General features: G+C 36.6%; 1 protein-coding gene and 1 long non-coding RNA gene across 3 annotated transcripts; both read left to right on the top strand.

The window, feature by feature from the left end:
* The first annotated feature begins 807 nt into the window (after nucleotides 1–807).
* On the top strand, nucleotides 808–3,345 carry LOC144409458 (uncharacterized). The gene is made up of 3 exons (XR_013467900.1): nucleotides 808–1,352; nucleotides 2,693–2,759; nucleotides 2,845–3,345. It is a non-coding gene; the product is annotated as an uncharacterized LOC144409458 (long non-coding RNA).
* A 6,452-nt stretch (nucleotides 3,346–9,797) lies between these two features.
* On the top strand, nucleotides 9,798–12,973 carry vsx1 (visual system homeobox 1 homolog, chx10-like). Of its 2 annotated transcripts, none has more exons than XM_040179496.2 (5): nucleotides 9,798–10,356; nucleotides 10,851–10,926; nucleotides 11,260–11,383; nucleotides 11,723–11,903; nucleotides 12,237–12,973. In XM_040179496.2, the coding sequence occupies exons 1-5, from the start codon at nucleotides 9,927–9,929 to the stop codon at nucleotides 12,506–12,508; spliced, it is 1,083 nt and encodes a 360-aa protein (XP_040035430.2). In that variant the 5' UTR covers nucleotides 9,798–9,926; the 3' UTR covers nucleotides 12,509–12,973. The 2 variants fall into 2 exon arrangements, with proteins under 2 accessions (XP_040035430.2, XP_077960474.1); XM_078104348.1 differs by having other exon boundaries at nucleotides 9,854–10,356; nucleotides 11,723–11,918.
* Nucleotides 12,974–12,998: the final 25 nt, after the last annotated feature.

Genomic DNA, 12,998 nt, shown 5'->3' with positions numbered 1-12,998 from the left:
TGACAGCAATGAGCTTGTGTAAAAGTCAGAAAACAATTGATATGCAGCACTAAGCCGTCAATATGTTGACGTGTCCAGTATGTACGTGTACTGTATGTACATGTACAGTATGTACATACTGTACATGTACATACAGTACACGTACATGTGTTTTGTGAAAGCACAAAACACATCAGTCTGATCTGAGTCGTTTATTCAAATGTTCACTTCAATCATACTTCATTTCATCAGATGATGAAACAAATGATTCCATGTTTAAGTTCTTGATTATATTACTTTACATTACACAAAACATTTACACTCTATTTTCAGTAACTTATATGATTTATTATTCAGTGTCATATAGTGCATATTATTGATAATGTGTTTCATGTTGTATATTATTTATTTTTACATATTAAAGTTTGTGTTATTGATTAAATATTGCATATTATTTTTGATTATATTACAGCAGTTTAATCATTTCTCTGCCGAGGCAACATGTTTCAGACGTGATGTTTGAAGTCGGATTATATTGTTAGATTACATATTGTTTGAGAGCTGCTGATCTTTAATATTTGTTGATTGGAGTTTCTGCAAAGCTGCACCAAAATCTTAATCAAATCAAAGCTCAACTTCTGCATCATTATGTGTCACAGGTCGCGTTACGCAAAGGATTCTGGGAAACAAAAGATAAGAAGGAAACAGGAAGTGAATTTCAAACATTTATCGCTTCAACATCAAACGAGTTCAGCGGAACAACTTTATTATCATGAAGTTTTATAGAGAACTACTTTCTGTTTAATTAATAGTGAAACCACTTAATTACTAGGATTAATAAATCCATCCATCCATCCGTTATCGCCTGATTGATTGATGGATGGTTTGAAATGCTTTATTACCGTTGCTAAGTGCTCCTTTCTTTGAAGGCTGCAGACGGATCAGGACGGCAGCGAACCTGCTCATTTTATTGTTGTTCACTCACATGATTAAACTCAAATCGCTTAATGCACATTATTGAGGCCAAATGACTGTTGATATTTGCTTTTAATTTAAGCAATCCACCACAAGACTCATTAACATGCAGCGAGATTAACTGCCTCCCGGCTGAGGTTATCCGTCCCTTAATGCCCTTTCCATGGGACATAATCCCTGCTAACTTGGATTGGAGGCTACAATGAGATAAGCAGCAGCATGAGGAGATGAAGGCGCTGCGATTTGCCTCATTTGGTGGTTGTGAGAGGCCAACGGGCCCTGAAGGCAGCACGGGGGCCCTGAAGGCAGCACGGCGCACATGAATGACTTCCTGTCCTCTCAGGTTGATTTGGGGCCATTTCTGCTGAAGTATTTCCATGAGGTCATCATATATGAAGGTGTGTTAAATGGTTTTAGATGAGATGAGATGTTCCTTCATTAGTCCAATGGAGAAATTCACAATGTAGGATAAACACTGTGTACTGAGACTATTCCAAACCAACCATAATAATGCTTGTTATTATTTCCTATTATAGAAGAAGTAGCTTTTCAGATGTATTATTTATCATTAGCATAATAGTAATAATGATGGTTGCTTCTTTTTGTGGTTGTTATCTTTGTAATTGTTGTTGTTGTCGTTGTCTTTTATTTGGTTGGATGAAGATGACAGCTGGTGCTGAGAGGAAGAGTGGAAAAGTGCAATTCTCCACAAATAAATCTTCTCGGCTGGTGGATTATTTAATATTCTACAAACTGAAGCAAACAGAGACATATGGTTTTAACTTGACCCCCCCGGACTGGAACCAAGCGTGATCAGACCCTCAGTCAAAAGCTGCACCTGCAGGTCACTGCAGATTACTGGTGGATTACTGAGAGTCGAGGAACCAGAGAGAGTCCTGAGGAGGGGGAGGGGGGGGGGGGGGGGAGGAGGAGGAGGAGGAGGAGGAGCCAGTCGTCATGACGCCAGGCTCGTGTCAGTCAGACGTCCTCCTCTTCCTCCATCTGCTCTGCTTCCTCCTGCACCACTTTCATTGGTTGTTTTAATTATTAAACTCAGAAACTCTTAAACAACTTTTTGAATCATTGATCAGGATGAACAGGAAATATATAACATTAAAGATTAAACTTCATGGACGACATAAGAAAACAAACCAGAAAATACAACACTTAATTTGTTATATTCAAACATCTTTTGTCTGCTGTGTTTAGGCCAGCCAGTAAACTATGAGCAAAGGTATCAAAGAAACATGTTAAATATTTAACATTCATTTAACATAATACGGACGCATTCATACAATTCAGTATATTCATTTATATAGAAAGCAATATACAATATATGATATAAATACCATTTTTTCCACTTCCAAACACAGTAAAGCAGCGTTCTGCTTCATGTCTCTTACTCCCGTCTCTGGATTCTGTCCCCGTTGATTTAAAGTCACCATCTAAACATGGTGTTAGCATGTAGCTAACCCGCTAGGTGTAGAAGCGGTCCGCGTCTGATCGCGAGGCTGATCTCTGGTTCTTCTCTCTTCCGAGTTCGGGTCGGGTCTCCTTGAAGGACACTTTAGGACGCCGTAATGACCCATTTATCTTTAATCGGTGATTGGACCTGGCCCGAATCAGCTCAGATATCTTAATTTACAAATATTATTGGGTATATTCCATGTTAAAAAAAACACAAATATATACAAAATGCATTTGTAATATAATAAAAGACTTTTTTTTGTCACTCAAGGTGGGACCACGAGCCTCATGGACCAGCCGCTGTCTACATCTCTGCAGCTTCACTCCTCTCTTCAGAAGTAGAACATCATTCTCTTCTTCTTCGTCTCATATAAATGTTTTTGTTATGCAGATTTACTTTGACCTTCTGACTCTGATCAAGAGATGAAGAAGAAGCTTCATCTTCATCATGTTCAAACATTTCATTCCTCATCTTGCTCCTCACATGTGACACCAGAGGAACCAGTGATGAAGACTGGAGGAGAAAAGAAGTCAACAAATTCCTGTTGTTTCCTCAAAATGGCATCAGTGTGAGCGGCATCTGAAGGATTAGGGTCAGAAAGAGAGGGGGGTTAGGGGTTAAGGTCAAAGGTCAGGAAAGTGTGTGAAACTGTGAGAAAGTTTTCATTCACATGTTGAAGAACGTCTCAGCAAGTCGACTCTGCTCAGTTATCGGAGTGATTAGCATCATGTAGCTCCTGTGATGCTAATCAGGTGAGCTACTTGATGCTAATCAGGTAGCGGAGCGGCACGCGTGGCGCCTGCTGCTCGTACAGTATTACACGTTTTAATCATTAGCCATTAGCGCTAATGATGCAGACAGACTGTAGCTTTCTCTGTTTGTCTGGCCTCGTGCACTTAAAGGCTGAGATTACCAAATGTAAATTAGAGGGGGGGGGGGGGGGGTCCTATAAAAGTATATGGTCCAGACTTCCAGACAGTCTAATTTAAAAACTGTAATCCCGACACACGAGTTGTTTACACCACTGAATTAGGTTAATCTAACCGGGTTATTTGCATAAACGTGCATTTATGAATAATTAGTGGGCCACAGAGGGCAGTAGGTGGAGTCTGGTGGGGGGTCGGGGGGGGGGGGGCACGCGTGGCCAGACTATTGTTGCCGTTGCCGGTAAACAATAGTGAGGGAAAACAATGAACAACAACTGGCGGGAGCAGCAACATCTGAATTACTGCTATCGCTTACTGAGGCAGCAGGTCTAATTAGTGTCATCATCACCCGCCAGCTGCTTATTGCTACTAATAAACACTGCTTATTGTTACTAATAAACACTGCTTATTGTTACTAATAAACACTGCTTATTGTTACTAATAAACACTGGTTATTGTTACTAATAAACACTGGTTATTGTTACTAATAAACACTGCTTATTGTTACTAATAAACACTGCTTATTGTTACTAATAAACACTGGTTATTGTTACTAATAAACACTGGTTATTGTTACTAATAAACACTGCTTATTGTTACTAATAAACACTGGTTATTGTTACTAATAAACACTGCTTATTGTTACTAATAAACACTGGTTATTGTTACTAATAAACACTGGTTATTGTTACTAATAAACACTGCTTATTGTTACTAATAAACACTGCTTATTGTTACTAATAAACACTGCTTATTGTTACTAATAAACACTGCTTATTGTTACTAATAAACACTGGTTATTGTTACTAATAAACACTGCTTATTGTTACTAATAAACACTGGTTATTGTTACTAATAAACACTGCTTATTGTTACTAATAAACACTGGTTATTGTTACTAATAAACACTGGTTATTGTTACTAATAAACACTGGTTATTGTTACTAATAAACACTGCTTATTGTTACTAATAAACACTGGTTATTGCTACTAATAAACACTGCTTATTGTTACTAATAAACACTGCTTATTGTTACTAATAAACACTGGTTATTGTTACTAATAAACACTGCTTATTGTTACTAATAAACACTGCTTATTGTTACTAATAAACACTGGTTATTGTTACTAATAAACACTGGTTATTGTTACTAATAAACACTGCTTATTGTTACTAATAAACACTGCTTATTGTTACTAATAAACACTGCTTATTGTTACTAATAAACACTGGTTATTGTTACTAATAAACACTGGTTATTGTTACTAATAAACACTGCTTATTGTTACTAATAAACACTGCTTATTGTTACTAATAAACACTGCTTATTGTTACTAATAAACACTGCTTATTGTTACTAATAAACACTGGTTATTGTTACTAATAAACACTGCTTATTGTTACTAATAAACACTGGTTATTGTTACTAATAAACACTGCTTATTGTTACTAATAAACACTGGTTATTGTTACTAATAAACACTGGTTATTGTTACTAATAAACACTGGTTATTGTTACTAATAAACACTGCTTATTGTTACTAATAAACACTGGTTATTGCTACTAATAAACACTGCTTATTGTTACTAATAAACACTGCTTATTGTTACTAATAAACACTGGTTATTGTTACTAATAAACACTGCTTATTGCTACTAATAAACACTTCTTATTGCTACTAATAAACACTGCTTATTGTTACTAATAAACACTGCTTATTGTTACTAATAAACACTGCTTATTGCTACTAATAAACACTGGTTATTGTTACTAATAAACACTGCTTATTGTTACTAATAAACACTGCTTATTGTTACTAATAAACACTGGTTATTGTTACTAATAAACACTGGTTATTGTTACTAATAAACACTGCTTATTGTTACTAATAAACACTGCTTATTGTTACTAATAAACACTGCTTATTGTTACTAATAAACACTGGTTATTGTTACTAATAAACACTGGTTATTGTTACTAATAAACACTGCTTATTGTTACTAATAAACACTGCTTATTGTTACTAATAAACACTGCTTATTGTTACTAATAAACACTGGTTATTGTTACTAATAAACACTGCTTATTGTTACTAATAAACACTGGTTATTGTTACTAATAAACACTGCTTATTGTTACTAATAAACACTGGTTATTGTTACTAATAAACACTGGTTATTGTTACTAATAAACACTGGTTATTGTTACTAATAAACACTGCTTATTGTTACTAATAAACACTGGTTATTGCTACTAATAAACACTGCTTATTGTTACTAATAAACACTGCTTATTGTTACTAATAAACACTGGTTATTGTTACTAATAAACACTGCTTATTGCTACTAATAAACACTTCTTATTGCTACTAATAAACACTGCTTATTGTTACTAATAAACACTGCTTATTGTTACTAATAAACACTGCTTATTGCTACTAATAAACACTGGTTATTGTTACTAATAAACACTGGTTATTGTTACTAATAAACACTGCCTATTGTTACTAATAAACACTGGTTATTGTTACTAATAAACACTGGTTATTGTTACTAATAAACACTGCTTATTGCTACTAATAAACACTTCTTATTGCTACTAATAAACACTGCTTATTTTTACTAATAAACACTTCTTATTGTTACTAATAAACACTGCTTATTGCTACTAATAAACACTGGTTATTGTTACTAATAAACACTGGTTATTGTTACTAATAAACACTGCCTATTGTTACTAATAAACACTGCCTATTGTTACTAATAAACACTGGTTATTGTTACTAATAAACACTGCTTATTGTTACTAATAAACACTGCTTATTGCTACTAATAAACACTGCTTATTGTTACTAATAAACACTGGTTATTGTTACTAATAAACACTGCTTATTGTTACTAATAAACACTGGTTATTGTTACTAATAAACACTGCTTATTGTTACTAATAAACACTGGTTATTGTTACTAATAAACACTGGTTATTGTTACTAATAAACACTGGTTATTGTTACTAATAAACACTGCTTATTGTTACTAATAAACACTGGTTATTGCTACTAATAAACACTGCTTATTGTTACTAATAAACACTGCTTATTGTTACTAATAAACACTGGTTATTGTTACTAATAAACACTGCTTATTGCTACTAATAAACACTTCTTATTGCTACTAATAAACACTGCTTATTGTTACTAATAAACACTGCTTATTGTTACTAATAAACACTGCTTATTGCTACTAATAAACACTGGTTATTGTTACTAATAAACACTGGTTATTGTTACTAATAAACACTGCCTATTGTTACTAATAAACACTGGTTATTGTTACTAATAAACACTGGTTATTGTTACTAATAAACACTGCTTATTGCTACTAATAAACACTTCTTATTGCTACTAATAAACACTGCTTATTTTTACTAATAAACACTTCTTATTGTTACTAATAAACACTGCTTATTGCTACTAATAAACACTGGTTATTGTTACTAATAAACACTGGTTATTGTTACTAATAAACACTGCCTATTGTTACTAATAAACACTGCCTATTGTTACTAATAAACACTGGTTATTGTTACTAATAAACACTGCTTATTGTTACTAATAAACACTGCTTATTGCTACTAATAAACACTTCTTATTGCTACTAATAAACACTGCTTATTGTTACTAATAAACACTGCTTATTGTTACTAATAAACACTGCTTATTGCTACTAATAAACACTGGTTATTGTTACTAATAAACACTGGTTATTGTTACTAATAAACACTGCCTATTGTTACTAATAAACACTGGTTATTGTTACTAATAAACACTGGTTATTGTTACTAATAAACACTGCTTATTGCTACTAATAAACACTGCTTATTGCTACTAATAAACACTGCTTATTGTTACTAATAAACACTGCTTATTGTTACTAATAAACACTGCTTATTGCTACTAATAAACACTGGTTATTGTTACTAATAAACACTGGTTATTGTTACTAATAAACACTGCCTATTGTTACTAATAAACACTGCCTATTGTTACTAATAAACACTGGTTATTGTTACTAATAAACACTGGTTATTGTTACTAATAAACACTGGTTATTGTTACTAATAAACACTGCTTATTGCCACTACGAATCACTGGTTATTGTTATTAATAAACTGGTTATTGTTACTAATAAACACTGGTTATTGTTACTAATAAACACTGCTTATTGTTACTAATAAACACTGGTTATTGTTACTAATAAACACTGGTTATTGTTACTAATAAACACTGGTTATTGTTACTAATAAACACTGCTTATTGTTACTAATAAACACTGCTTATTGTTACTAATAAACACTGCTTATTGCTACTAATAAACACTGGTTATTGTTACTAATAAACACTGCCTATTGTTACTAATAAACACTGGTTATTGTTACTAATAAACACTGGTTATTGTTACTAATAAACACTGCTTATTGTTACTAATAAACACTGGTTATTGTTACTAATAAACACAGGTTATTGCTACTAATAAACACTGGTTATTGTTACTAATAAACACTGGTTATTGCCACTACGAATCACTGGTTATTGTTATTAATAAACTGCTTATTGTTATTGATAAACTGGTTATTGGAATTAAAAAACACTGGTCATTGTTATTAATAAACACTGATTATTGGAATTAATAAACTGTGTATTGTTATTAAACACTGGTCATTGCTATTAAACACTGGTCATTGTTATTAATAAACTGCTTATTGTTATTAATAAACTGGTTAGTGGAATTTACAAACAGTATATTTGTGTCAATAAACACTGGTTATTGTGATGAATAAACTGGTCATGGTTATTAATAAACACATATGTTTATTATTAACCACACCTCATCAATATCATATGTACTATTATTATTATTATTAATACTAAACCGACACAGTTTATGAACCACAACTCATCAAATTCATATATATATATATTCGTATTATTATTATAATTATACACAGATATGAATTATTAACTGTGGCTTGTATGGGAATAGAGTATTGGGTATTTTTGTATTTGCCTCTCAAGGAATAAATCCAGAAACATAGAAGGAAATTATGTAATTTGACTGATCAACACTTCACTATATTTATACTGATGATGTTCTAAACCTGATCTCAGATCAGTGATGACAGTCGCTGCAGAATAATTACAAAAGGCAGAAATAAAACGATAAAGAGACGAAGGACGGAGAGCGACGTGAGGACGAGGATAAAAAGATCAGAGGAACAAGAATAAAAAAAGTTAATCTGAGATTATTCAGAAGCACATAATCAATCAATCTCCTTCCTCATATCAAGGTAATCCACATTGTTTCAGAAATGAACATAAGATTCTGTGGAGGGCGCTCACACACACACACACACACACACACACACACACACACACACACACACACACACACACACACACACACAGTTTAATCCAACCTCAGCACCTTCTTTTCAGATTACATGAGTCCAACTGATGTTCTGATTTAAAACATTTATAATCTGAATAAACTCTGAAGCTGCTTCATTGTTTTTTTACGTCTGCAAATGAACAAGTGTGTGTGTGTGTGTGTGTGTGTGTGTGTGTGTGTGTGTGTGTGTGTGTTCATATTTCATCTGGTTTCTTCTTGTGTGCATTTATTTATGTGTTTAATTATTATGTTACACATAGAGACAGTTTACTTGGACCGAGGTTGAAAGTTCACTTTTAAAATATTTGATCAGACTTAAATGTTTTTATTTAATTAGTTTTTATTTCGAAAAATTAATCTTATGATACTGTATTACCAAATAAACATGCACCACCATGCAATATTGTGAAATATAATTAACTGACATGTTCTTGTTATTTACTCTTTTAATAAATTATTGATATTAACCCGCACATGTGGGAAAAATCAGAAATGAATTTATTCCAAATGCACAATGTGAGTGATTAGTGCATAGCCATATTTACATTAGATTGGTGTTTTATATTCACAATAATACAAATTACTAGTGGAATAGATTTGTGTAATAATATAATAGATTTGTGTATTAATTCATAAATCACTGGATTTGTATATTTCTTCATCATATCATTTTTTGTTTTTTTGATTGATGGTTCAATAAATTTGTTTTTTACTTTCTATCATCATTGTTTTGTGATTCGTTAGATAATCGATTTGAGCATTATTTTCATTGATTTGTGTATTAAATCATAATATAATGGATTTGTTTCTCATCATGTAATTGATTAGTTTGAACTCTCTTGGTCTCTTTGATCAAAGATAAACGACGTAAATTAAAAAGTCCCCTCCTCTGTCCTCATGGAGAAAATCCTGATCGGATTGGAGGGAAATTGGTGGCAATTAATCCTCTGGGATTGAGAGGAGACCGGAGGAACACGCCCCCTCTGCCACTCCCGGTTCTGATTGGATGTGGCAGTGATCCAGGAGACCGGGGCCCGATAAATGGAGCCCGCCAGCCGGACTGTCCCGGTCTGTCCATCCTCCTCCTCCGCTTTATCTCAGACCACAAGGACCGGACTTCAGCCCCCTGATGAGCAGCATGACGGCCCGGGAGGAGCTGGAAGAGAAGCCCAAGGTCAAGATGTTATCTGCGGGATTCGGGATCGATAAATCCCGACTGAACGGCACCGGGTTCCGGTCAAAAGGCTTCGCCATCACCGACCTGCTTGGCCTGGAGTCGGACCTGCAGGCGCGGCAGCAGCCCGGCGGGCCCCCAGGTTCGGGACTTTCTGTGGCGGGCTCGGGGCCCGGGTCGGACCCGCACGGGGTCGGAGGCGGACTCGGCGGGTTTTCCTTCCCGGGGGGGTCACTGCCGCTCGGCCTCGGCTTCCTGTGCAGCCTGGCGGCCCAGCAGCCCGCCGGAGCGCCCTGCTTCCTGCCGGGACACCTGCCGCTGTTACAGGCCCGGGCCGACAGCCACTACCTGCAGAACCTGGAGGCCCAGAGAGACGCCTACTCCGGTACAGCGGCCCCCGCCCCTCGGTTCCGTTCCACTTTTAAAGCTTCCTCACTTTTGTTCAATTAAACTCTAAAACCAGCAAACTTCGTTTTAACAAATCCACTGAGGCGATTTAAAATCGCTTTATTGTTATAAGGATATTTTTCTATTAATAATAATAATAATAATAATAATAATAATAATAGTCCGCCTCGGTTCGAGCTTTCAGCAGCTGCATTCATTTGTTGTCCTCGTTATTTCTTTTTCAGATGAATATGTTGTATTGTGATGCGGAACGCTGGATGTTGTTTCTGGCTGGATTCGGTTCGGTTGGATCCTAAAATAATACGATGTTTCAGCATTGTTTAAACTTTTATTCCTGTGGGGGTTAAATTCCTCATAATTAATAAATGTGTCTATTTCTTTTCGATTGAATCGAGATCGATGAATCAGTCAGTGAGCGTTTTCACGCTGACGTTGAGTGACGGCTGATGACGTGTTTCCTGTTTTCTGCAGATGAAGAGTGTCTCTCTGACCGCAACGACTCCAAAAACTCTGCGAACTCTCAAAAGAGGAAGAAGAGGCGACACAGGTGAGCCTCATATCTGTAGGATATTTATTATACAGAGCCATATACATTTATGAACTTCAGGCACGCTACAGTACTTTATATTAATATTTCACATTCGATTGTTTTTGTTTTTTAAAATGTTTTCATTTATTTATTCAATTCATTTTATTTTGTAGAGCCCAAAATGGCAAATTACATGAATTAAATGATTGGCCTCAGAGGGCTTTACAGTGTGGACACATGACCCTCCGTCCTGAAACGCTCACATCTACACAGGAACAACGAGCCCTTCACGGGGAAGAAGAATTTAAGAGGTGGAAGGTTTAAACATGCGGGTCGTCTGTCTGTCCTCAGGACGGTGTTCACGTCCCACCAGCTGGAGGAGCTGGAGAAGGCCTTCCACGAGGCCCACTACCCGGACGTGTACGCCCGAGAGATGCTGGCCATGAAGACAGAGCTCCCTGAAGACCGGATACAGGTAGACACATTCATCCATTCATCTGTCAACTTATATTATATTGTTATTATTATTATTGTTATTATATTAATGGAACACAGTCTGTTGATCATTTAAAAATAATATTTAATAAGAAGAAAATAAAAAATCGAGCAATCAATGAAATATAATAATTCCAACTATAATTGTGGTAATAATAATAACGAGAGAAATTAGAAAGATAATACAAGTGAAAACTATAAGAATGTTAAAAAAGAGGATCGACAGTAATATGAAGGTGAAGTATAATAATGATAGAAAATAATCACGTTGATGATTAAGTGGACGTAGTGGACGTCTGACCCGGTGCGCGTGGTGCAGGTCTGGTTCCAGAACCGGCGGGCCAAGTGGAGGAAGCGGGAGAAGTGCTGGGGCCGCAGCAGCGTGATGGCGGAGTACGGCCTGTACGGGGCGATGGTGAGACACTCCATCCCGCTGCCCGAGTCCATCCTCAACTCGGCCAAGAACGGCATGATGGGGTCCTGCGCTCCATGGCTGCTCGGTGAGCCGCATGCACGTCAGTAGCACGCACGCACGCACGCACACGCACACACGCACACACACGCACACACTGTTTAAATACACTTGTGTTTCCATCTGCAGATAACTAAGTTAAAGTGAAAATATGTATGTTTATTAAAATAGTTCTCTGAATTTGATCACATGACTCAAAAAAAAAAATTCAGATAAATCCAGTGAGTCTTAACGCCAGCTGGTCAGGTGGATGCTACTAAAGTACACATTTGTATGCGTGTATATATATATAACATTGTATATTACACTGAACTAAGAACACACATGTGGTATCTCTGACTCTCCGTCTCCGTCCCCACAGGAATGCACAAGAAGTCTCAAGAAATAACCAAAAAGTGTCCCAGTCCTCGGGAGGCGGACCCGTCCCGACCCGACTCGTTCTGCGACGCCCCAGAGAGACGCAGCCCCGCCGAGGCTCGGCAGGAGGAGCCGCTGGGGGTGGAGGAGGAGGAGGTGGAGGAGGAGGTGGCCATCGACCTATCCAGCTCCTCTAAGCAGCAGCAGGAGCCCAGGAGCTCCGTAAGCCCCGCCTCTTCGCGGCACAGCGGCAGCGAATCGGACGAACGCAGCTAAAGGCCGGAGGCGCGAACGGAGGGATCTGATTGGCTGTTCGCAGACCGACGGGCCAAAGAGAGAACGAGGCAAAATAAAATGGCTACAATTGAAATGCTGCTCTTGGTTAGCACGCAGACACATTAGCATGCTAACTCTGCCGCCGCCAGGTCGCCCCCAAGGAATCGGACTGAGAGTTGACCTTTAACCTGTTTCAGGAAGACGTACCTGTGTGTTTATTATTGTATTGTACTGAGAGTATGTTTTATATCCGTGTTTTGGGGCAAAGGGTTAAGAGGCTATTTCCTGTTTACTTCCCATCGTGTTTTATAGTTTGACTGCTTGTCACTGACTGAAGCTCTGTGAGTGATGTCATTCAAATGTGACATTTTAAATGGTGGTTATTATTATTACTATCATTATTGGGATTATTATCATCAACATGTACAGCAGCCGATTGGTGAATAAAAAACAGTATTTTTGGAATCACTGGGATTTTTCAACGGCACAC

The sequence above is a fragment of the Gasterosteus aculeatus genome, chromosome 6, assembly GCF_964276395.1.
Source record: "Gasterosteus aculeatus chromosome 6, fGasAcu3.hap1.1, whole genome shotgun sequence".
Taxonomy (NCBI): Eukaryota; Metazoa; Chordata; class Actinopteri; order Perciformes; family Gasterosteidae; genus Gasterosteus; species Gasterosteus aculeatus.
The sequence above is the reverse complement of the archived record's forward strand: the minus strand, read 5'-3'. Positions and strand labels throughout refer to the sequence as shown.